Genomic DNA, 26,970 nt, shown 5'->3' with positions numbered 1-26,970 from the left:
TGACACTCAACACATCTTTTTATTATATACTAAATTTAAAAATACAAATCTTATTAAAAATGCTTATGAAACATTGTATATATAAGTACTGTCAAATACTATTGGATTATGACATTATGTACATTTGTTAAGGTTAATTAGAAACAGAACAAAGTATATAACTTTGCTGATAACGAATTTCAGAAGTCAAATATTTTAACATTTGGCAACTGTGAAGTAGTGATCCGCACAGGAAAATGTTTTCAGAGGTAAAATAGTAAGAAAACAAATGGAATAATGCAGATATTCCTGCCTTGTTAATAAGTAGCTCTCTTCCTCATCCTCTTCAGTCTCATTATAACAGAAATTAAAGTGCACAAGACCACCAGGAAAACTTGATTTGGTTGTACCCTAATATATACTACAGCCAATTGTGCTGCCATATTGAGGGTTTCAATTCTTTGTACTGTTCCTGAGGTTTTCGAAGTTAATTTTGCATGTGGCTAAGGGAAGAGAGGCCAATACTTTCTAAATTGCACCAAGTGGCCTTAAAGTGTAGAACCACCAAAGATAAAAATATTAATTTGGGAATAGATTCAAGAACATTATCCCTGTCTACTTTGCCCTAGGAATAAAATTAATATAAGAACCTAGTTTTACCTCTGGAAAATGCTTACTAAAAATCTGTTTCAAAAGGTCAGACATGAACAGCAAGCACCACAATACTGTCAGTTACTATTCACCACTTATATACTGCATCATAAATACCAGGCATAAATACCTGACCTCTACAGATTCACAAGAAATACAGGTAGAAGCATGTTATTACTTGACACTAATTTTACTAATTAACATTAAGTATAATTTGTAAAAATAGGTCACCACCATACAATCAAGGAAGAGGAGAAGGAAAGCTCCTAGTCTACAAAAGTGCTCCCTTTAGCTTTCAAACCCAATAGCTTCATTTTGGGTAAAACAAGATTGTAAAGAAAGGCCATCAGTTCTAAATAAGCTGATGATGCCATATATACATACTCACGTATATATGTTTAAATTTCAATTCTGATTTAATGCAATGTACTAGTACAAACCATTTATAGGAAACATTTTATCAGGCTTATTTACAAACACAATGAGTGACAAAGATATGGAAAAATCAAAGAAATTGCAGACAAATATAACCATTTAGCAACACAGTTCACTAAAGATAAAACAGATTTGCATAATGTTTTTAAAAAACAAAGAAAAAAATTTAGTAAGAAACCCCTACCATATATACCTATTGGTCATTGGACCTAAAAGGCAAATAAATGTAATGATCATGATTAAGTTTTTATTACTGTCTCATTGACATATCAATATATGAGGTCTACTTAGAGTACTACCTACAAATACAGTCTCATGATTTGATGAGAATATTAAGTTATTGAATACATTTTTAACTCCCATGGCACATCACACTTGATAACACTAATAAGGTAGCTTTAGATAACACTTAAATCATGATTATGAATGTTTAATTGAATATTTTCCTTTCTGTAGCTGTGAAATGTAAAGCTTAGATTTGCTTCCATCAGGCCTCTTAAACCAAACTTCATCATGGTTAATTGTTGTAATTACAGCACTAAAAAGGGGGGGGAAAAAGAATGAATGAATGAATTGCAATACGCCTCCACCACTCATTTTAGAGTACTAGCCATAAAACCAAAATAGCTGGCATGCAAGAGTAGATTCAGATATATAATTGTCATTTACCACAATGCTGCACTATCAGCAGGGCATACTGTCAAAAACATCACATTCAGCAACACTTTTTAAAGAGACAATCTCCTTTCTTTCCTTAATAGAATTGGACATATTTACTATAAGAACTATTAAATGCACATCGTTCCACTACATCCCCACCCGACCCCACCCCTCCAAAACACACAGTGGAGCTAAAAACACTAATTATATAGTATTACACCTCCAATTTATATCAGCCCTGGCTGTAGGAAATCTTTAATGGTTTTAAATTTTTTTTCAAATGCTTTATTTTTTCAGAGTATCCACTTAAGTTTTTATTTAAATTCTAGTTAGTTAACATAGAGTGTAATACTGGTTTCAGGAGTGTAGGAAATCTTAAAAATACCAATCAATCCCTAATTCCTAGTGTCAAAACATCTGTAGGTAACTTGTATGGATTCTTTTTTGACACTATCTTTATGTAGAAATATTTTAAAAACAGATTTGTGTTTAATACTCATAGTATTTCATCTCTTTTTAAATCACATTTATGCTAAGTAGTCAGTAAAATGTCTTAAAAGTAGTAAGATGAAAGAATCTAGGGGTATCACATAGAACCTAGTAATTAGCTCAGTGTGCTTCTATGAGGAAAGTTACTATACACAATGCTCCTACTATCCTAAAACTTTACAGATGAAATTACAGTCCAAGTAAAACCACTGTATATGGAAAATGAGTATTCTTCCCTAAATACAAACACTGCATTTACCATTCATACCTAGAAAAAGATACTTTCTTACTATAGAATGTTACCACTCTGAGAATTAAATCCTAAACTACTGAAGGAACAAAAGCAGTGATTAGCATTAATATTTTCCAAAAGCTACAACCAGATAAAACTTAGAAGGCTATCAGGGCGCCTGGCTGGCTCACACAGTGGAGCATGTGACTCTTGATCTCGGGGCTGTGGATTTGAGCCCCATATTGGGTGTAGAGATTACTTAAAAAAATAAAATCTTAAAAAAAAACAAAACAGATAAACTTAGAAGGCTGTATAATTATAGAAACGTTGTTTAAGCTTAGACAGATTGAGTCTTTTAAAAGGCAGCTTTCAGTTTTCAAGTTATACTCTAATTACTGTGACTCTTAAGGCTTTCGTTAATTTTCCATTCCTTTCCTACTCTAATCGATACATATTCTTTGTATCCAAAATACTGTAACACAACCAAAAAAGTTAACGATTAATATATCTACCCAAAACTCGTAACAGAATGGTTTAAAGATCACAATATTAAAATCCTAACAATTCATCTACTTTAAGAACTAACAAATAGGACCACTTACCTGAGCTAAATAATTCCAACATTTCCTCTTGTGTTAATGCTTGTGCTCAAGAACTTAATATATGATGTAGGTCTATAAATATTAACACTGGTGAACATACATGCTAATCAAATCATATGCCAAGAGAAAAGAAGGATCCATAGGCAACTAATGGTGCATTATGAATGCACTACAGACGGGGCAAATATTTATTGACAATAATGTTGTAAATACTGAACAATGGTGAAATGATAATTTTTACCTTGTAGGACATTCATCTTTTTTATCAATACATATTGTTTGTCCACGTATATACCATTCACCATCATAGTATAATCTTCCTTCTTCGGATCTAGCACTGTGCAGATGTTTTTCCAGTTTCACAGGTGCTAAAGGGATCAGTTCAAAAACTGTTATATTAATAAGACATTGTCAGAAAAACAAAAGTGCAGAACATTAAGCAGTAACACCAATCCATGCATATATGTGAAAAAACACTAAAAATATTTCTTAGATAACAACTGTAAATCTAATAGAAATAAGAGAGGGGCGCGTGGGTGGCTCAGTCGGTTAAGCGACTGCCTTCAGCTCAGGTCATGATCCCAGAGTCCCAGGATCGAGCCCCACATCGGGCTCCTTGCTCAGTGGGGAGCCTGCTTCTCTCTCTGATGCGCCCCCCTCTTATGCTCTCTCTCTCACTCTCTCTCAAATAAATAAAATCTTTAAAAAAAAAAAAGAATTTAATTTCTTACATTTCTTATATAATTCAGTAAGTTTTTAATATAACAACAAAATGAAGCTATACAATGTACAATAAACCATCAGTTAACTAGACAAGTGCCAGAAGGGGAAGCAGGTGCATTATCAGTTACTAGTGCCAATTTTAAGTAGGATTTTAAAACATTGTAATTCCAGGAGTACTGTTCACTGATGAAATGAAACCACTGATGGGGGCGCTGTTTGGTATGTGGATGACTTAACAGCCCTGATTCAACCAGTCTCCACAGAGAAGATTCCTGAACTTAGATTAAATGACTTACGTTCTGTTTTCACTCTGTGTGGACCCAATGTAGCCATTGCCTTAATTAAAAAAAGAAAGACATTGAGTTTATAGACTGAAAGTATATTGTGGGATCTATTTAATGTCTACAACACTACTGATGACCTCAGTAGCTAACAGTGAAATACAATCTTCAGTTGCTCTAATAAATTTTAATGTCTAAGACCATAAGGAATATAAAGAATAACCATTCCACCTAGAGGTGTTATCAATACCTGAATTCATCTCTTGCAACTAAGAAGTTTCTGAAAACGGAAATATTTAATACAAAAAATAAGTCTCCACTTTCAAACAAGCACAGAAAATCCTATAATTTTTGAATGTTTAATGAGAGAATGCAAGACATACAATAAGAGTTCAAATACTCACTTTCATTCATTCAACAAATATTTATTGAGTGCCCTCAGAAAGCCAGGACTGGGCTAAGGACTAGGCACAGAAAGATTATATATTACTTTTGTATAATAATTATTATTATTACCCTAAATAAATGCTTTTCTGTACTTTTGCATAAATTATTAATTACATTATTACAGGAAAAAATACAAATTGCTGACATGTCTCTCTTAAAGTATTCTTGCAATCCACAGTTATCTGTATTAGCATTAACTGCCACAGAATGTTGCAAAGTAAGGCATATTAACAATAATCATATTTTGATGTATTAGTGAAAAACCACAGCATCTTACAAAGTAGACTATAAAAAGATAACTTGTATTCCATTGCTCTTTAATCATACCTTCCTAATTGTTGTCCAGTCTTCAAGAATATCAAGATCTTGTAGCATATAAACTATATATGGACGTGGAAAAGTCAAGGTCAATTTAGCTGTAAGAATTTCACACTTTGAATTTTATTTCCAAACTTCTGTTTTTCAGAGAATTGGAACAATGATTTGTGGACATAATCCTTTGGCATGCTGAATTCTGACTTCAAATTATTCTCCAAAAAACTCAGTACCAGGATAAATATGTTTCAGTACTTCAGATGCTATAACCATATTCTCTTAATTCTAGGATATCACTGATTATAAGATATACCACCAACGTAATCACTGTTTTGAGGTGGGGATGGGAAAAGACAGGGGTAAGGGGGAGGGTACCACAGGGAACACCAAGATTGAAAGCACATACTACTTCAAGTTAAAGATACTCCAGTTTTGGAGGCTCATGGGTGGCTAAGTCCATTAAATGTCTGACTCTTTTGATTTTGGCTCAGGTCATGATGACAGGGTCGTGAGATTGAGCCCCGCACGGGGCTCCGCGCTGGGCATGGAGCCTGCTTATGATTCTCTCTCTCCCTCTCCCTCTGAGGCTCCTCTCTTTCTCTCAAAAAACAAACAAAAAACATAAAAACTTCAGAAACATTGAAAAGTGTTAAAAAATATACATGTGAATTAATCATGCTATATTCACATCAAAGCCTTTGTGAACTACAAAGCCATATTTTCAAAGTTGAGATCATGACTAAATTTCTACTCCTTCCCTACCCCTCTTAATCTAAACTATATTCTTCTGCCTCAGTTTTGTAAATCATCTTTTGCCTATTACAGGATCATATAAATAAAGTCAATGTATACTAATAAAAATTACAAAGATAGGGACAATGCAAAAATGTATACCAAGGCAAAAAAAAAAATTTAGAAAAGGATATCTGAGACAACAACTGGCTTCTTTTTGTCAGGACTGAAAGGATCCTTCCTCTTTTTTCTTGACTGAAGCTCATCATTCCACAGCTCTGGCAAGTAAATAAAAATTAAGTATTAGCTGATTTCTGGAGATCAAAGTGGCGGAAAAGGCTCTGTAATTTCATGGTAGCAAAATTTCATTGGAAGCTATGTATATACACATATGACTATATAATTTCATGAGCAGCTATATATTCATAAAATTTCCTCTGCCTTTATTAAAGTAAAAATCAACTTGGCACTTAATGACTAATAACATGTTCAGGTACTTTGTTAAATATACATTGCATGCATTGTGTCATCCTCAAAGCTATCTCTGAGGTAGGTATTCCTATTATTTCCATTTTACAGATGAGGAGACTGATTTAGAAAAGCTAAAGTAACTGTTCATGGTCACCCAAGCAGTAGCGACTGGGGCAGTGGCATTACGAGTTCAGCGTGTCTGACCCCACTGTGCCTATTCTACACCAGAGAAATAAAATCTCTAAGAGGAAAAGCAATATACACGCAAGACCTGTAGAGTAACCCAGTACATCTTCAACCCAATGTAGAAAGCCTTTCCATAATACCCTAGAAAAAGCAATTTTGGGGCGCCCGGGTGGCTCAGTCGGTTAAGCGACTGCCTTCGGCTCAGGTCATGATCCTGGAGTCCCGGGATCGAGTCCCACATCGGGCTCCCTGCTCGGCAGGGAGTCTGCTTCTCCCTCTGACCCTCCCCCCTCTCATGTGCTTGCTCTCTCTCATTCTCTCTCTCTCAAATAAATAAATAAAATCTTTAAAAAAAAAAAAAAGCAATTTCAACCTTGGACTGATGTAATTATTAATGAGTTTTTCCTTTTTCTGAGACAAAAATCTCCCTCCCTGTAATTTCCAGTTTGTTTGATACCAAAAAGAAAAGGTTTTTATTCCTTCTTCCACCTGATCTTTCAAGACTTAAAGGGAAGAACATATACTGTAGTTGTCTTCCAGTACTATTCTTATATTATAAAAATATTCTTACTGTTTTATAGTATACCATTCTTACTCCTGTAGTTGCTGTCATACTTCTCTTTTGTCCCTTTTCACGCACTCCATTTTCTATGTCTTTCTGAAATGTGAATTCAAATCAAAGCAACAATCACAAGCCTATCAAATTCTTTAGAAGTCTCCCCCTTTCTCCTCTCATTAGGACACTTCATTTACATAACATTTATATCAGGAGACTCGGATATTATGAGACACTACAGTAAACCACAGGTTCAGTGTCACTTAAAGTAAACATCACCATCACATCATTCCCGTTACCTGAGGTAATATCAATGCTGTGCCTATCCTCTTCAAGCCTTCTTATCTTCTCCTCCAGTTCACTCTGGACTGTATCATATAACAAAAGCTTTTCGCTCTGGAAAAAAAAAAGATTATGCATAAGTAGAAATAAAAAATTGGTCTTAACTATGAGTACTAAATAACTTACTCTTAAAGTACTTTAACACGATGCTTTTGTCTGCTAACTTAAAATTTTTTTAAGATAAAATGCCAAAAACATGAAAGAAAACTAGAAAATATAGAATCTAAGTATAGATTTAAATACATGCAATTAAATTGTTTAATAACATCTAAATTTATATGTGATATGAGGGTAAATGTTTACATACAATTCATAGTAAGCTCCAATGGCCCCTTTTAAATATAAGCAGGTCCTACCTGTCACTATAATAGAGAACCTGTCCTATAAAGTAGATCATTATAAAATGGTTCATGTTTTCTCATCACAACAATAATTGAGCCTTTATTCCTCACTAACATCTCAATATGATACAAAATAGACTACTGTATCACAAAGAGAAAGATTCAAGTACGAATTCTGTAATCATTTTAAATCTAATGAGAGTCAAAATCATAAAACTACAGACTATATCCAGATCTCTCAACAAAACTATAGAAAGATTGAGGGACTTGCTAAAAGAGACTATTTACTACTAGCAAATCAGACTAGAATTCAGGTCTACTAGTTCTAGCCCCTTGTTCTTTTAATTAGAAAACATTATATCCCTTATTTTCAAAGGGATAAAATATACATAAGTATAATATTTAGATTTGTTATATAAAAAGCTTATGACAGATCCCCAACCCATCCACCACACCCTTCCTCTAGTGAGGATAGACTACTGATACATAGTTAGATATGACTGTTGTCTCATAGAAACTACTGGAATACAGTTAGATAGGATTTCTTGTGGAAGGCACAGGCCACAGCCATTTGGCAGCACTCCCAGTGTAAATCATGAAATCCTCTCTTTTGGGTTTGAAATTTAGAGTCTACACATGCTTGAAGGTTCTCCTGAGTGGTAGAGAGAAGACGGCTTTTGTCCATTTGAGGCAAGCCAGGAGCTTGAGAAAGTAAAGCTGAAGACTAAAACTCGATCTCATATGAAAAATCATCTCCTTGCTTGCTACCCTCTATGCTTATTTCTTTTTACTTGTTCGCCTACCTTTGGTAAAGCCTTATGAACTATTCCAGCCTTATCTACATGTTATGTAGATAAAAGCTTTTGTTTTTAAGCTTATGAAAATTTAACTGCTGCAGTCCCTTTCATTTCTATTGATAAAATTGCCCTAGGTCAACCAAAATGCTAAAATAAGTCCACTAATCATTCTTTATAATTAAAAAAACAAAACAAAACACAATGAGCCTGAAATATTTAAAGCTTTGAAGACACCTCTAAAGATATTAAAAGTATAAAGTGTACAGATAGAAGTGCCTTGAATCTATTCACAGTCTTATTTCTTTGTCCTTCTCTCTCTTATCCTCAACCCCGTAAGATCCTCAAAAACCTTTCCTGAGTAGGAAAGAAAGTCATTAACACAGGAGCGAGAGGACACCTGGAAAAGAAATGGGCATCCAACCTCCCCTTCTTAGGTGCCTCTACAGGCTTCTTTAATAGGTAATTCAGCTTTTTTAAAGTACTTACTATAATTGTATATTTGGCTTCAAAATCCCATACCCCTCCAATCTCCAAACCTATACTTACTCCTTTGAATGTGGATAGGAGTTACTGACTCACTTCTAATGGATAGAATGTGGCAGAAATCTAGGTCATAAAAAACATCGTCGCTTCCATCCTGCTCTCTTGGATCACTCACTCTGAGAGATGCAGTCACTGGGTCCTGGGGACCCTCAGGCAGCATCTGGAGAGGCCCATAGAACTAAGGCTTCCAACCAACAACCAGCAAAAACTTGCCAGCCTTGTGACTGAGTCACCTTGGAAGCAGATCCTCCAGCCCCCAGTCAAGCCTTCAGATAACTGCTTCGGCTGGCTGACCTCTTTATTGCAACTTTATGGGACTCCCTGAGCCAGAACCAACCAGCTAAGTTGCTCCCAAATTCCTGGCTACAGAGACTACAAAATAATAAATTTTATTCTTGTTTCAAGTCACTAAGTTTTGAAGTAATTTATTACAAAGCAACAGATAACCAATACAAGAGCTCTCAACAAGCTTATTTCTGTACACCTTTTCCCAAGAAGCTACTCTACCCAACTGAAAATGAGAACAAGATCTAGTGGAAAAGACGTAAAGGGAACTTCTAGAGTGATGGTGAAAAGACACCCCATGAAGATAGCGATGCAGATGGCCTAGAAAGCATCTGAAGGAGGGCACAGGATGGAGCAGGACAGGGGATTCTGGGGAAACAGGGGATGCTCCTCGGGGATTATCTGATGCATTTGATCACATGGAAAACAGCATTAGGAAGCTTTCATAAATCTGCTGGAATCTCTGAGAAGAAATGACAAAACTAAGAATAAATGAAGCAATTATTAATTCCGAGGCTACAAATAGATTTGTATAAAAAGGGAAGTTTGAGTGTAGTGTAACTCTTGGCTCAGTAAACAATATTTATAGCTACAACGAAAACAAAAATTGAGACATAACAGTATTGGAAAAATGGGATGAGGGAAACTATTACAGAATCTTCAGCTTTCATAACAGGAAACCAATAGATAATATCTAAAACTGATATTATTTAGAAATATGAGGGCAAATTCCAGAAGCTGTAACTACAAGAGTTAGATCATTGCTGCTGGAATGTAGAATTTAGAGATGGGAGAGGGGACTGCTGTGTTTCATTATAAGCCGGTGCCTTAGGAAACATGTACACATATTACCTGCTAAAAGCAAAGGTTTAAAAGAGTATTTAGAACTATAGGGAAATCCTCACAAAATGGTGATCGTAAAACAGGATATAAAATAGTATGTATAGTTATACCAGCTATGTGAAAAACAATTATACAAACATGCACATACTTATTAACAAATGTCCACTGCTTGGTAGATTATGGTTCATTGTATTTACTTCTTTAGACTTACTTCTCAAGTTTTCTCAATACTTATTAATGTTATAATCAGAAAAAAATAAATAAATGAATAGATAACCAAGATCAGACCCCTGAAGAGTCTCAATTTCCTCAGGAACTGGAATCCTAACCCTGAGCCCTCAGGGCCTGAGACCTTGCTACCACCTGCTGTCGATCTTAACACTCATCTCCAGATCCGTGGGGAGGCTTAAATGAGATAACCTAAATAAAGCATCACCACCTGTCCCAGTGTCTGGCACACTGTATTCTATAAATGTGATTTCCTTCCTTAATTTGACACAAACCATCTGCTGCCTCGATTGCCTCTGTGGTTTGCTGGCATACTCTTTGTACGCATACCCTTATGAACATGTCTTCTAGTCTCTGGTCCTGGCCCCTCTTTCTATCTGCTGCTAATCAAACTTACTTTGACAACTGGCAGTGTGTCTCCCTTCTTCCCACTTCCCCTGCCTCTCAGTTATTTCTATATGAGCCAAATGTAGAACTAAGTAATAAGCAGATAAAAAGCCCTGAATAACAAAGTTTCAGATTTAATGGTAAATTGCATGAATGACTAGAAAGATCAAAGGATTTCAGTCTTGGTTCTGCTGCTCCTTAAACATGTGACCCTAAGCAAATTACTTAAGCTCTCTGAGCCCCTCAGTTAACCCATTCATAAAATCAAGATAATTCCTATTTCATTAGGCTGTGGTAAGGATTAAAATGAGTGTGAATATAAAATAGATAACACTCTAAATGTAAGTTTCCTTCCAGCCTTTATTTCATGTCTAAAATGCCCTTGAACTACTGAAGAGTATTAGTTATATAAGTAAACAGATCATTTATAGTACTAATTCTATATTAAGTATTAAAAAACCAAGCCATAACTAAATTAGAAGAAATTTAGGTAAATATTTAGCATCTCTATGGAGGAGGGAAGACTTTCAAAGCTGAAAAATGATGGAAGAGGGGTGCCTGGGTGGCGCAGTTGGTTAAGTGGCCAACTCTTATTTAGGCTCAGGTCATGATCTCAGGGTGCTGAGATCGAGCCCCACATTGAACTCCACACTCAGCAGGGAGTCTGCTTGAGATTCTCTCTCTCTCTCTCTCTCTCTCCCTCTGCCCCTGCCCCCACACTCTCACACGCACTGCTCTCTCTCTAAAATCTTTTTTTTTAAGATTTTATTTATTCATTTGAGAAAGAGCATGAGCTGGAAGAGGAGCAGAGGGAGAGGGAGAAGCAGACTCCCCACTGTGCAGGGAGCCGGATGTGGGACTTGATCCCAGGACCCTGGGATTATGACCCGAGCCGAAGGCAGACACTTACCCAACTGAGCCACCCAGGCGCCCTAAAATAAATAAATCTTTAAAAAATGATGGAAGAAGGGCACCTGGGTGGCTCAGTCATTAAGTTCTGCCTTCGGCTCAGTCATGATCCCAGGGTTCTGGGATTGAGCCCCGCATCAGGCTCCCTGCTCAGCGGGAAGCCTGCTTCTCCTCTCCCATTCTCCCTGCTTGTGCTCTCTCTCGCTGTGTCTCTCTCTGTCAAATAAATAAATAAATAAAATTTTTAAAAAAAAAGATGGAAGAGAAAGAATATCAATATATTTGTCTAAGTAAAATATATTACTTGACAATACACTGCTGACTTTTATGTCTGACAATACAGTAGACTAGATATCCTCAAAACATAACCCAGAAAATCTCAAAACAAAACAAAACCTCCCAACACACCTACACAGATATTCTAAATAAAATACCACAAACATCTTTTTAAAGGTATAGTTAAGCTCTTAAAAAAGTAAGAGAGATCTCCAAGAACCAAAAATAAACAAGGAGCAGGAAACCAGCATGCTAACCTGGTGTTGAAGCTATGGTTTCCTTGAGGGTATTTGCTGGTGTTGGTAACCTAGAGGAATGGTTTTTAGTGGCTATTTGGGAAAAAGAGAAAGATCTTGGGCCTAAGCAAAGTGAGGAACAAGAACTGGGATCCCTGCATAGCCCTGAAGGGTTATATCTTCAAAGAAAAGGCAGACTAGAAAAGATTCACCTGAGGGAAATTCAGATGAATCTCAGGCAATAAATGGAAGTTTTTCCCAAAACTACATCATCTTAGGCCTGATCTCTACATATTTGAGATTCAAATGTAGATTACCTGCATCTTCTAGGAAATTCCAAGCCAAAAAATTAAAGCAGTCATGTGCTTTTGGCATACCAGGATGCCTAGCTGAAACAACCTAGCAGAAATAAAAGCAGATACTATCTGAAGAACTACATCCTCTGTCCAAGGTGCACAGAATTCCAACCAATAAAGCCTGCTACAGTCCAGAATTATGAAATAAGGAAATAAGCTGTGAGGTTTGGCAGAAATTTGAAGAAGAAAAAAAAAAAAAAACAGCAGAATTAGACTCTGAAGAACTTCAGATAATATACTGAGTAAAAAATATGAATTAAGGGGCGCCTGGGTGGCTCAGTTGGTTAAGCATCTGCCTTCACCTCGGGTCATGATCTCAGGGTCCAGGATCAAGCCCTGCATCAGGCTCCCTGCTCAGCGGGAAGTCTGCTTCTCCCTCTCACTTTCCCTCTCGCTCTCTCTCTCAAATAAATAAAAACCTTTAAAAAAATATATATGAATTAAGTATTAAGAAATATGGAAGACAAAATGAGGACTTACATATGACTAACTCAAGTTCCAGAAGGAAGCAGAGAAAACGAAAGGCAATACCAGAAAAAATAATATCTAAGAAATTTCCAGAACTAATGGAAAACAAATTCTCAGATTCAGAAAGCACAATAAATCCAAGTAAGGACAGAAAAATAATCTCTATGGAGACACACAATAAAGAAACTGAAGAACAGCAAAGAAAAGAATGTAAAAATAGCTAGTAAAAGGAAGGAAAAAAGCTATCTACAAATGATTAGACTTCTAAGCAGACTGTGGAAAGTAAAATCCTAAAAATGTTAAGAGGAAATAATTATCATCCTACAATGTTTTATCCCCCTAAACTGTCATTCCAGAATTATACAAATAATTATACAAATAAGCTATTTTAGACAAGTAAAAACTGAGTTTACCATCAGCGGACTCTCAGTGAAGAAATCTTTAGGATGTTCTTCAAGAGGCAGAAAAGGAACTTGCAAGGAAGGGTTACAACTCAAAAACAATGAGCAAAAAACTAGTAAAATATGCAAAAACCTAAAAAGAACTAAATCAATGAGATCAGAATAATGCTTCTGGGCTCCCTGCTCGGCGGGGAGCCTGCTTCTCCCTCTGACCCTCTTCCCTCTCATGTGTTCTCTCTCTCTCAAATAAATAAATAAAATCTTAAAAAAAAAAAAAAAAAGAATAATGCTTCATTTGAAGGGTAAAAAGGCAAAATGGAACTAAAGGACTGACAACTATAACTTGTACTTTGGGAGGGAGGAACTAAAGTTAGAGAGTTCAAGGGTCCTTTATAATTCAGGAGGAAGACAGAATTATTAATATTTGATTCTAATGTAGATATGCATACTGAAAATTTAAGCTAATCATTAAAATATAGAGCGTACCAATGTATGATGCAATTTTTTAAAAAAAGATTTTATTTATTTGAGCGAGTAAGCAAGAGAGAGAGCATGAGCAGGGGGAGGAGCAGAGGGAGAAGCAGACTCCCCGCTGAGCAGGGAGCCTAACACAGGGTTCAATCCTGGGACTCTAGGATCATGACCTGAGCCAAAGGCAGACGCTTAACTGACTGAGCCAGCCAGGTGCCCCTGTATGATGAAATTTTTAAAACTCAATAAACCACACACACCCAGGAAAGGTCAGGAAAGAATAAAAAAGGATAAAGCAGAAAAAATAGAAAACACAAAATAGGTTAGTATTACATAGCAAAATAATCACTACAAATATAATTGGACTAAATTTACCAATTAAAAGACAGGGATTCTTAAAAGTTTTTAAATCAACACATGTCCTATTTATTTACAAATAATATGCCTAAAATATAGACCATAAAAAAGTTGGAGAAAAAGGATAAAAAACCTCTCATCAGGCAAGGGGTGCCTGGGTGGCTCAGTCAGTTGAGCGTCCAACTCTTAGTTTCAGCTCAGGTCATGATCTCAGGGTTGTGAGATCGAGCCCCACATCAAGCTCCACACTCAGAGGGGAGTCTGCTTGAGATTCTCTCTCTCTCTCCCCCTCTCCCTCTGCCCTTCCATCCCCCATTAAAATAAATAAATCTTTAAAAAAAATTGGGGGTCCCTAGGTGGCTCAGTCAGTTAAGCATCTGCTTTTGGCTCAGGTCATGATCCCAGGGTCCTGGGATTGAGTCCCACATTGGGCTCCTTGCTCAGTAAGGATCTATTTCTCCCTCTGCCTGCCACTCCCTCTGCTTGTGCTCTCTCTCTCTGACAAAGAAATAAAATCTTAAAAAATAATAATAAACTAAAATTAAAAAAAACTTTTATCAGGCAAATGCCAGGCCAAATAAAACAAGAATAGCTACTTTAATTATCAGACAAAATAGACTTTATGGCAAAAATCATTGTTACAGAGGAAAGTACATTTAAAAAGGATAAAATGTGGGGCACCTGGGTGGCTCAGTCGTTAAGTGTCTGCCTTCGGGCTAAGGTCATGATCCCAGGGTCCTGGGATCGAGCCCCACATCGGGCTCCCTGCTCGGTGGGAAGCCTGCTTCTCCCTCTCCCACTCCCCCTGCTTGTGTTCCCTCTCTCGCTGTGTCTCTCTCTGTCAAATAAATAAATAAAATCTTTAAAAAAAATAAAAAATAAATAAAAAGGATAAAATATTATATTCGTTAGAAGATACAGAAATTATAAAATGAATCTGATAATACAGCCTCTATATACTTCATACACATATAAAGCAAAAACTGATAGAAATATAAAAAGATATGAGAAATTATTATATAAAGCAAAAACTGGTAGAAATATGAAAAGATGAGAAACTAATAATCTCATTTATAATAGCATCAAAAAGAAAAAAATACTTAGGAATAAACTTAAGTAAGGAAATGAAAGACTCGCATATTGAACACTATGAAACACTGATAAAAGAAATTAAGCACAAATAAATGAAGACATTCCATATTCTTAGATTGGAAGACTTAATATTGTTAAAAAGTCCATACTACCCAAAGTGATTCACAAATTCAATGCAATCTCTTACCAAAATCCCAATGGAATTTTTTTAATAGAAATAGAAAAAAAGCCTAAAATGAATATGGAACCACAACAAAAACCCAAATAGCTAAAAAAATTCTTGAGAAAGAAGAACAAGGGGCGCCTAGGTGGCTCAGTCGTTAAGCATCTGCCTTCAGCTCAGGTCATGATCCCAGGGTCCTGGGATCGAGCCCTGCATCAGGCTCCCTGCTCCGCGGGGAAGCCTGGTTCTCCGTCTCCCACTCCCCCTGCTTGTGTTCCCTCTCTCGCTGTCTCTCTCTCTGTCAAATAAAAAAAAAAAAAAAAAAAAAGAACAAGGGGCGCCTGGGTGGCTCAGTTGGTTAAGCGACTGCCTTTGGCTCAGGTCATGATCCTGGAGTCCCGGGATCGCGTCCCGCATCGGGCTCCCTGCTCGGCAGGGAGTCTGCTTCTCCCTCTGACCCTCCCCCCTCTCATGTGCTCTCTCTCTCTCAAATAAATAAATAAAATCTTTAAAAAAAAAAAAAGAACAAAATGAGGCCTCACATGTCCTAATTTCAAAATTATTACAAAGCTATAATAAGTAAAACAGTATGGTACTGGCATAAAGACAGGCATATAGACCAATAGAAATAGAGCCCAGAAATAAACCCATGCATACCTGGTCACCTAATCTTCAACAAGGGTGCAAAGAATACATAATGGGGAATGGCTAGTCTCTTCAACAAATGCTGTTGGGAAAACTGGATAGCCACAGGCAAAAGAATAAAATTTGACCCTTACCTTAACGCCATACACAAAAATGAAAATGGATTAAAGTTTTGTTTTCAAAGATTTATTTTTGAGCGAGAGAGAGCATGCATGCACAAGTGGGGGCAGGGAGAGAGAGAGGGAATTTCAAGCAGACTCCCTGCTGAGTGTGGAGCTGACATGGGTCTCATTCTCACAACCCTGAGATCGTGACCTGAGCTGAAATCAAGAGTCGGACACTCAACCGACTGAGCCACCAGGTGCCCTGAAACAGATTAAAGATTTAAATGAAACTAGAAAACCCCTAGAAGAAAATATAAAGGATAAGCTTCATGAAATTGCTCTAGGAAATGATTTCTTGTATATGACACAAAAGCACAGACAACAAAAGCAGAAAGAGATAAGTGGGACTATATCAAACTAAAAAGCTCTGCACAGCAAAGGAACAATGAGGGTGGAAAGGCAACCTACAGAATGGGAGAAAATATTTGAAAATCATGTATCTGGTAAAGGGCTAATATAAAAAATATACAAGGAACTCAATTTAAAAATTAGCAAAGGACTTGAATAGACCTTTTTCCAAAGAAGACATACAAATGGCCAAATACATGAGAAGATGCTCAACATCACTATTCATCAGAGAAATGGAAATTAAAATCACAGCATGGGGGTGCACCAGGATGTCTCAGTGGGTTGAGCATCTGACTCTTGGTTTCGGCTCAGGTTATGATCTCAGGGTAATGAGATCCAGCCTGGCGCTGGGCTCCGCACTCAGTAGGGAGTCTGCTTAAGATTCTCTCTCTCTCTCCTTTTGCTTCTTCCCCTACTCAAGCATGCACATGCTCCCTCTCTCTCAAATAAATAAATCTTTTTAAAAAAAAGTCACAGGGGGTGCCTGGGTGGCTCAGTCGTTAAGCGTCTGCCTTCAGCTCAGGTCATGATCTCAGGGTCCTGGGATCGAGCCCCACATCGGGCTCCCTGCTGGGTGGGAAGTCTGCTTCTCCCTATCCCACTCCCCCTGCTTGTGTTCCTGCTCTCGCTAACCCTCTCTCTGTAAAAAAAAAAAAAAAAAAAAAAAAAGTCACAGTGTGGTATCACTTCACACCTATTAGTATGGCTATTATCAAAAAACAAAAGATAACAAGTGTTGGTGAGGATATGGAGAAATTGAAACCCTGTGCACAGGTGATAGGAATGTAAAATGGTGTGGTTACCATGAAAAATAGTATGGAGTTTCCTTAAAAAAATTAAAAATAGAACTATCTGATCCAAGCAATCTGACTTCTGAGTATATTCCCAAAAGAACTGAAATCAGGATCTCAAAGAGATTTGCACTCCCGTGTTCACTGCAGCACTACTCACAATACCCAAGATGTGAAAAACAACCTAAATGCACAATGAAGGATGAATGGATAAAGAAAATATGATATACACATACAATGAAATATTATTCAATCTTTAAAAAATTCCGAAGTCCTGTCATACAATACAACATGGATGAACCCTGAGGACATTATGCTAAATGAAATAAGCCAGTCACATAGGGACAGATATTGCATGATACCACTTATATAAGGTATATAAACTAGCCAAACACATAGAAACAGAGAGTAGCCAAAAGCTAGGGAGAAAGGAAACTGGGAAGTTGCTGTTGGGTGGGTATAAAGATTCAGTTAAACCTCATGATTAAGTTCTAGAGGTCTGTATTACAACAGTGTACTGATAGTTAACAATACTGTATTGCACAGTTAATATTTGTTAAGAGGGGTAGATCTCAATGTTAAGTGTTATGTTGTTGTGGTTTTTTTAAGATTTTATTTATTTATTTATTTGACAGAGAGAGAGAGAGCAAGCACAAGCAGGGGGAGCGGGAGAGGGAGAGGGAGAAGCAGGCTTCCCCACTGAGCAGGGAGCCTGATGCGGGACTTGATCCCAGGACCCTGGGATCATGACGTGAGCTGAAGGCAGACGCTTAACCATCTGAGCCACCCAGGCACCCTCAATGTTAAGTGTTCTTACCACAGTTAAAAAAAATTTTTTTAAAGAAGAAAGTAAGAAAAAAGAAAAAGATAAAAGAAATTCCATAGGAGATAAGTTTCTCTGGGAGCTCTGGAATCATGAGCATTCAGTCTCCAGGACTGTACCATCCTTTTTGATCAAAGGAATCCATGACAGTGGACGTGCCTTATGGGGCATTTCATCATCGGTACCTTTGGCCTCCAGATCTGAAATGATGAATGACTTTACTATTTTGAAAGGAACAATATGTGGATTTTCTTAGGACATAAAGAAGAAAACTAGTAACAAAAAAAATAATAATAAAGGAGGTATTAACAAATCCACCATCACACAGAATTCCAACATACCTTCCTCAGTAATTGAAAGATGAGGAAGACAAAAAATAAGAAACAGTAAGTCCATACTTCTATAAATAAATGAACTGAAAGAGTTACGAGGAATGAGATACTTGCATAGTTTCAAAGTACTTCTCCCTAAAATACTTATTAATCACAATGTGAAAAAAAAAAATTAAGCGTACTGAGAGAAACCTGGAAGACACCACTTAAATCGAGTGATCAAAGTGTATATCACCATAATGGTACATATCAAAATTGTGTGCTGCCTGAGAGAATTCAGTGAGAACACATCACTACTGTGATATTCTTACTGAGAGGCAAAACCCACTTCTAATCATGAAGAAATAGCAGACCAATTCAAAACTGACATTCTACATAATAACTGGACTGCAGTTTTCAAATTTGTAAAGATCATGAAAGGAAAGACTGAAGAATTGTTCCACACTGAAGGAAACTAACAACATGACAACTAAATGCAATGACAAAGACACTAAGTGATTCTGAATGGATCTCTGCTATAAAGGGCGCTGTTGGGACAACTGCTCAAACTTAAATGGGGTCTGAGCATTAGATGGCAGTAACATCAATGTACATTTCCTGATTAAGATGACTGTAGAATCGTTATACAAGAGAATGTCCTTCACTTGTTGTATTCAGGGGTGATGGGGCATCATGTTGCCAACTCATTCTCATGTTCACCAGAAAAGTTCTTTCGTACTTTCTTGCAAATTTTCTATAAGACTGTTAAAAATATATATATCATAATGACAAGATGTACTAAGCACTCACAGAACTGATGGCTGCAATCTTAAATATATATTTCTCTGAAAGAGAAAAATATGGGATATTCCTAACTCATTTTATGGATCTTGAAATCAAATCAAGGACAGTATGAGACTTAAAAATTAAATCTCATTGACAAACATAGAAATGAAGCTTCTAAACAAAATATTAGCAAACTGAATCTGGTAATTCACAAGAAAAATAATTTCAGAAATTCAAGGATGGCTTAACATTAGAAAATACACTAAGAGCAAAAAACCGTGACTGATTCAATAGATATAGACCAAGCATTTAATAAAACCTAAAACCTAACAACCATTCCTGGTTTAAAAAAAAAAAAAAATCTTAGAAACAAAAGAAAATTTCCTTAACTTGGTAAAAAGAGTATTTATCAAAACCCAATAGTAAATATCATACTTATTGGAAAACCATAAGAAGCATTCCCTTAAAATCAAGAACACAACCATGATCTGCTTTCATTGCTTCTATTCCATGATGTTCCACCAGTGTCATTAAGACAAGTAAAACAAATAAGAGGAAGATCAGAATGGAAGAAACAAACTGCCATTTTTCACAAATGACATTATCTACATGGAAAATCTAAGAATCTGTAATTAAATCATTAGAATTAAGAAGAGAGGTAGATATGGTTGGATATAATATCAATACACAAAAATACTTTTTTATACAGCAGCAGGAAATAGTAATTTTTTAAAAGATGTTACTAGGGGCGCCTGGGTGGCTCAGTCGGTTAAGCGGCTGCCTTCAGCTCAGGTCATGATCCCAGGGTCCTGGGATCGAGCCCCGTATTGAGCTCTCTGCTCAGCGGGGAGCCTGCTTCTCCCTCTCCCACTCCCCCTGCTTGTGTTCCCTCTCTCGCTGTCTCTCTCTGTCAAATAAATAAAATCTTAAAAAAAAAAAAGATGTTACTAAACAACAAAATATTTTAACAATAGCAAGTGTAAGAAGAGCAAAGTAAAATTATCAGTTTATTGAGATATCAAGGCTTACTAGACTAAAAGCAGTAAAGAAGGTATTATGCTACCAGTGCATAAATAGTCCAACAGATGAATGGAACAAATTAAAACAGCTAGAAACAAGCTGCCATATAAGTGGACATTTGACATAAGAGATGGGGAGAAAAAAGATGGAATTGCTGATTCATGGTAAAACAATGGAGTACAGAATAAACGCTGTTGTCATTACCTATCTATATGCAAAAAAAAATAGATCCATACTTTATATCATATGCAAAAATTAAAGGTAAAGGTAGCAATCTAAATGTTAAAAAGCAAAATTTCAACCTTTGAAAGGAAAATGTGTCTTTTTACCTCAAAGTGGGAAAGACACAAAAAGCACGTATCATAAAGGAAATATGATAAATTCAGCTACATTAGAATGTACAACTTTTGTTCATCAAATCATCAAAAAGAGTGAAAAGGCATCCCATTGCCTGGGTAAAAATATTTGCAAAGCATATAACCAGCAAAGTATTTGTATCCAGTATACATAAAGAACCTCTACAGTCAATGAGAAAAACATTAATAGGTGTAAGTAAGGCATAAAGGCAAAAGATTTGAATAGGCACTTCTTAGGAAAACAAATCCAAGCAGCCAGTAAACATCAAAAAGATGTTTCATCTCAGTAGTAATCAAGAAAATGAAACAACACATTCCATCATTTTTATATCTATCTACTCTTAGTATTTGAATAATTTACAAAGATATAGTAAAATAAGAACAAATTAAGAATCATTATAGAACTTGTTCTCTTATTTCCACGAGTGTTTTTATGATCTTGTCTAGGTTATATGAAAAGTTATTTGCAAAATTAGGTTTTTTAAACACTATTCAAATAAAGAGAACATAGAGAAAAATACATCTATTTTTTTCACCATAAATACAGAATTCTGCCCTAAGATGTGGAAATAGATCTAGAGAGCCAGATTAATAATAAGCCCAATATTCTTTTTATTTTTTTTTTAAAGATTTTATTTATTTATTTGAGAGAGAGAGAATGAGAGACAGAGAGCATGAGAGGGAGGAAGGTCAGAGGGAGAAGCAGACTCCCAGCTGAGCAGGGAGCCCGATGCGGGACTCGATCCCGGGACTCCAGGATCATGACCTGAGCCGAAGGCAGTCGCTCAACCAACTCAGCCACCCAGGCGCCCCTAAGCCCAACATTCTAACTGTACCACTGGATATACACTTTTTGAGTCTTAATTTGAATAGTATACTAATTGCACTAATATTTTCAGCAATGCCAAATGACATGATCATTACAAAGTCTTTTTAAGGTAACCGTTGCAAAACTAAAATTCTCTCACTTAGTTCTTTTCTATCGTCCCTTCTTTGTGTCCTATTTCCAATATAGCTTCCATTACAGCTGTATTTAAAAAAGAAAATTCACAAGTGATAAGCTAAAGTACAATTGAATTTTGTTTCATTTATTTTATTTACCTTTTTAACTACTGCACTCAGAAAAAGACTTGAAGAGTTGAAATTAGCTTAAAAGTTAAGTAAAATAACAGTACCTCACAATGCTGGCGAGAGGCTTGAATTTCACATTCATATTTGTTCTTTACAGATTCTAAGCAGAGCTCTCTATAGATTCCTGCAACCAAACACAATCACTCTGATTATGTTAGCAGTAATGAGATTCATTATCACTTCCTTACAGGAATTCTGTCCAACTGTTTTTATAAGATGAATCAGGAAGAAACTGACAAATGATTTTAGCTTAATCTTTAAAAACAAAAAGGCTCAGTTGAAATATATATCAAAGCAGACTGGAGAACTAAGAATTTAAGAACTAGGAAGAAACTGCACTGCAAATTTTAGTTCTTACTCCATTCTTCTAAAGAACCTCCTACAAGTGTTTGATAGAGAATGATCAAAATGAAAATAAAACTCCTTTCCTGTGTAAAATAATCTCTTAGGACTCATAATGGAAATAGTCAATAAACTCTGGTTTCATTAATCATATCTTCTCAAAGTAATAAGTAATAACCAACAAAACAACTATTTTTTAACTATTATTTATTTTCAGAGTCCAAAGCTTCCAAGAAGGTTAAATGTATAAACCGATAACAACAAAATGCATAAACTGATATGATGTTTGAGTGCTCGTGACAGAGCTTTATCTAGAGAATGGATGCTCAAGAGAGGTTACTTAGAGCTACCAAGACAAAAGTATAAAATAGGCAACATGGCTGTGCAAATACACCATCAAAAAATAGCAAACACAGAGCCTTAGATATATACCAAACTCAATGCCATAGTTGACTCTAGAAATGTAATTCTTTCTTATGTAGTAAAGGCATGGGACAGATATCTAGAACTAGGCCGTTAGCAACACATTCACACATACACACTATTCTTTGTACAATCAAAAAGTAAATGAGGCCACACAGTAGAAAAGTGAATAAGTGACTCAAGTAATATTTCCTAAACATCCAATAAGTCTCACTTAGTCCTTTTAGAATGCCAAAGAAAATTAAGGACTTGTTTCCTTTTCAGGGTGTGCTAATAAGCCAATATGCAAAGACAGCAAGTATCACATCATCTACATATTTAATATTAAGCATTCGAGAATAAAATTTGGCTTAAGGTAGATTTAGTACAAAAAGAACTTACAATGAACAATGCCTTAGACGTTACATAATAGGTGCAGGAACATCAGTGTCCCCCAAAAAGAAAAAAACCAGCATCTTCATTAGTTAAAATTCAGTTTTAGTCTTAACTATGAAAAATCATAAGTCATCTTCAAATAGATATATCCCTTGTCATCAGTGCTAGGACACAATTCTGAGGCTGGATCCCAATTACAAACCAAAGACTGAGTACTTAAATTGAATCTCAATTTATCTAATAAGAAATTAAACTAAATAGTAACAGTTGCTCTTAATAAAAGCATCATGTTTCTAATTGTTTTACATGTGGAAGTATCTTCTCAACAACACTGTAAGCGATCTTAGGACTTTTTTTTGATCCCCCCACAGCAACAGAGGAAAGCAAGAGGCATTGAATTAATAACTGTGGGCTGATTGAGTGAAATACTCTGCTCACTGTAAATTTGTGATTTCATTAACAAGAAACACTCACTTGACAAATACCTTTCAAATCTAGTGAAGAGTTCATATTCTACTATATGGAAAAGATGTTTCACTTTCCTACCTGCTACCTTTGTACGAATTTGCATATTTTCTTGTAAAGTTGCCAGTGGTTCCAAATATTCTGGTGCTTTTCCAGCTATGACTTCTTGTAGTTTTGCATCCACCTGACTTAATCGTTCTTTATAAAGTCTTAACAAAGCAAAAGTTAAAATATTAATTTTAAAAGCCCAACAAAGGCTAACAATTTACCATTTCTATACATTCTCTCTTCCTAATATCATTCATATTCTAACAACCTACCAAATGTATTTTTCCTTAATCTCAAGTGAAAAACTCAGTTACATTATTTGACTTTATGCATGTAATCACAAAGTAGATATTTTTCTTTTTTTTTTAGATACATCATTCTTTAACGATTAATTCACAGTACAAAAAATACAACTAAGATACTACTTTTTTTGCACTCTAGATTTTGGTTTTGTTTTAACTGCAGAATAAATCAATTCTAGGAGAAAAGGTCATTTAAACACTGTGCTTAAAAGAAACAAAGAAATCATTTTGAATAATTACTGGTCGTCAAAATAAGTAATTCCCTGGCTTCTCTCCATCTTTCTTGAAAAGGAATGCGTGTTATATTCGGCCTACATGGTTTTTACAAAGAGGAAATAGAGTGATGGAGGTAAAAACCAATGGCTACTGAACTTGTGATCTAGCATTACCAGTTTGTCTGGACTGCAAATGAAGAAACTATAACAAAAGCAGTTGCTCGGTGGATGGGAAAATGAAAAATGGGGTAGGAGACCCCTGCTGCTGTATTTATGAATGTACATACAACTACTCTAATTTGCCAGCTGTCACACCAGTAACTTTACCTTGATTATCAATGACTGAGTACTTGAGACAACGCATTGTTTATTTTTGGCAATAATCCTGCAGGATAGCACGCTTTTTAACAGGAAGATGTTTACATTGTCATTCTTTATGAAAGGTACTTTTAATCCTGGCTTTGTGGCATTTTAAAGATATCCTAAAACTTTCAAAGCAGATTAACAATTTAAGATCACTGGGGTATTTGAGTGGCTCACTCAGTAAAGCATCCTACTCTTGATTTCCACTCAGGTCATTATGATCTCAGGGTCGTGAGACTGAGCTCCGTACAGAGCATGGAGCCTGCTTAAGATTCTCTCTCTCCTTCTCCCTATCCCCTGCTTGTGCGCGTGCACTCTCTCTCTCAAAACAAAACACAATTTAAGATCATTTTGTAAACTCTTTTTTTGCCATTCATTACTTTCTCATAGGTGAAGAATGTGTCATAAGGAAGGCATGTAGTAACTGCTAAAAGAAACCACTGATTCTGGGATGCCTGGGTGGCTCAGTCAGTTAAGCGTCTGCCTTCGGCTCAGGTCATGATCCCAGGGTTCTGGAATCGAGCCCCGCGTCGGGCTCCCTGCTCAGTGGGGAGCCTGCTTCTCCCTCTCCTCCCGGCTTGTGCTCTCTCTCTCCATCTCTGTCACTATCTGTCTCTCTCTCTAATAATTTTTTTTAATAAAAAAAAAAAGAAACCACTGATTATGCTTGTAGGTGTTACTATAACTAGCAGTTGGCTTTTGAAAATATTACAGTACCTGCCTTTCATATAAAATTCTCCTCTTTCCTCTTGAAAATATAAACCAATACATTAGGACAATTAGGGAGCAGGATGGGGATGGGTTAAATAGGTGATGGGGATTAAGGTGTGCATTTGTGATGAGCACCAGTGACAAATGGAATTGTTGAATCACTATATTGTACACCTGAAATTAATATAACACTGTACATTAACTGGAATTAAAATAGAAACTTAAAAAAAAACAAGATAATCAATCTTGGTGCTTATAATAATTATAATTAGCATAAAGATTTATATGATGATTCTGAAGGAATTGAGCAAGTTTGGGTGTTAATACAATAAATTTTTTTTAAAACAAAAATGGAAAAATTATCTGAGTTAACTGCCAATAATACATTATCATATCTGGGTTAAATTTTTCTAAAACTCAAGATACAATGATAAACGAATGTGTAAAGTCAGAAAACTACAACATGATACTTATAATTTTTGAAATCATAAATACAACTTTGGGCAATATGCTAAAAATTTTATGAAAATGATGACTGAACCCCTGAAAAACATCAAACTTAAAATATTGATAAGGTATCCCTAAAGGGTGAACAGCAGCTTGAATGAACAGGATATGTGAATTAACAACATTCAATTAACAACCCTTTTAAAAGAATAGATTCCTCAAAACCAGTATCATTTCAACAACCTTGGAATTCAGAAACAAAATCATCAAAGGCAAGAATCATGAGTTCCTCACCAGCAACCACAATACTATTCACAGAGTAGAATCCCAATTCATGTTTATTGGCTACAGACATTGAAATAAATGGAAACTTAGGTGGTGTAAGTTCCTCTATCTTTTTAAGGAGGTAGAAGAAACTTCCACTAGTATACAAACTGCAAATGGTGTATTTTTGCCCTATGAAAGGAGTGCTATTGGGCGCCTGGGTGGCTCAGTTGGTTAAGCGACTGCCTTCGGCTCAGGTCATGATCCTGGAGTCCCTGGATCGAGTCCCACATCAGGCTCCCTGCTCGGCAGGGAGTCTGCTTCTCCCTCTGACCCTCCCCCCTCTCATGTGCTTGCTCTCTCTCATTCTCTCTCTCTCAAATAAATAAATAAAATCTTTAAAAAAAAAAAAAAAGAAAGGAGTGCTATTATGCCCTATGGTGCTAGAACAGGAGAAGCAGGATAACTTGTTGTTGTTGAAGCAGGATAACTTCTTGGTTTTTTTTATTATTATTATTATTGTTATATTTCCCACCTCTTCTAAAGAGGATTTGAGACAGCTTACAGAGACATACAGTACAATAGAATAAAAATAGCAATGAGGCAAGTGGGGCAGATGAAAAGATAATTATAAACCTGGTGCAAAGATTAATTATTTCTAAAACATATTTCTGAATACCAATTCCTTGAGAAATAATCCTATTAACAGTGGTAATGGGTCTACTTTTAATACTTCCTGAGATGAATGAGGCTGGTGGGGGGACCTGGCTTGTGGTCATAATGAGCCATGAAAAAGCAAAAATCAAGGCAACTGCCAGCCCCATGATGAACAAGATTAGGCTTAACGAGTAACTAGCTGCAAAGTGTTCCTTGGTAGTATTTTATACTAGAACTATACAGTAATTTTCACTTCTTGGGAAACCATAAAATATACTTTAAAAGCTCAATAGGCATATCTTAATTAATTGTATGAGAATTATTCCTTCATGGCTTACCTGTACTAAAATACAAAAGCACAAATTTGCTTCCTCTTTTTCAGAATGATCCTGGATGAACTCTCCACGCTGCCCAAATAATGGATCCTTTGGGGATCCAAACTAATTTTAATTTAAAATTAATAATGTACATCTTTAGAATAAAAAAAAATGATACCATGTTTTTTAAAGCCAAAATTTTAAACTTTGGATTATTTATATTACTTTGTTGCACTAGCTTGAAACATTTATATATTCACCTCTCATACCAATGAAAGTTAAGACCAGAAGTGGCATAAACAGGATTCATTTAGTAAACAAATCTGTCCCCTTTTAGCCTAGCAATTCCATATATTAAACATGTCTTCATCTCTTCCTTGGGCCTCTCTAGGGAAGAAGTAGGAGAACAGAA

General features: G+C 36.0%; 1 protein-coding gene across 3 annotated transcripts in view; it reads right to left on the bottom strand.

Moving 5' to 3' along the window:
• BRMS1L (BRMS1 like transcriptional repressor) overlaps positions 1-26,970 on the bottom strand; it is a 31,387-nt gene continuing 4,417 nt past the window's right edge. For 2 of the 3 annotated variants that reach the window (XM_045870108.3, XM_045870110.3), the window contains 8 exons: positions 23,316-23,443; positions 21,674-21,753; positions 7,059-7,155; positions 5,741-5,824; positions 4,827-4,891; positions 4,068-4,107; positions 3,290-3,437; positions 1-1,603 (listed from right to left, as the gene is read on the bottom strand). In XM_045870108.3, coding sequence (XP_045726064.1) covers positions 1,486-1,603; positions 3,290-3,437; positions 4,068-4,107; positions 4,827-4,891; positions 5,741-5,824; positions 7,059-7,155; positions 21,674-21,753; positions 23,316-23,443 — 760 coding nt within the window. In that variant the 3' untranslated portion in view covers positions 1-1,485. The remainder of the gene's footprint in view (positions 1,604-3,289; positions 3,438-4,067; positions 4,108-4,826; positions 4,892-5,740; positions 5,825-7,058; positions 7,156-21,673; positions 21,754-23,315; positions 23,444-26,970) is intronic. The other variant, XM_045870109.3, reaches the window with a different exon arrangement.

The sequence above is a fragment of the Mirounga angustirostris genome, unplaced genomic scaffold (genome assembly GCF_029215605.1).
Source record: "Mirounga angustirostris isolate CCGP_5_RB_7025 unplaced genomic scaffold, mMirAng1.0.hap1 SCAF_9, whole genome shotgun sequence".
Classification (NCBI taxonomy): domain Eukaryota; kingdom Metazoa; phylum Chordata; class Mammalia; order Carnivora; family Phocidae; genus Mirounga; species Mirounga angustirostris.
Note: the sequence above shows the minus strand (reverse complement) of the source record. Positions and strands in the feature narration are given on the sequence as shown.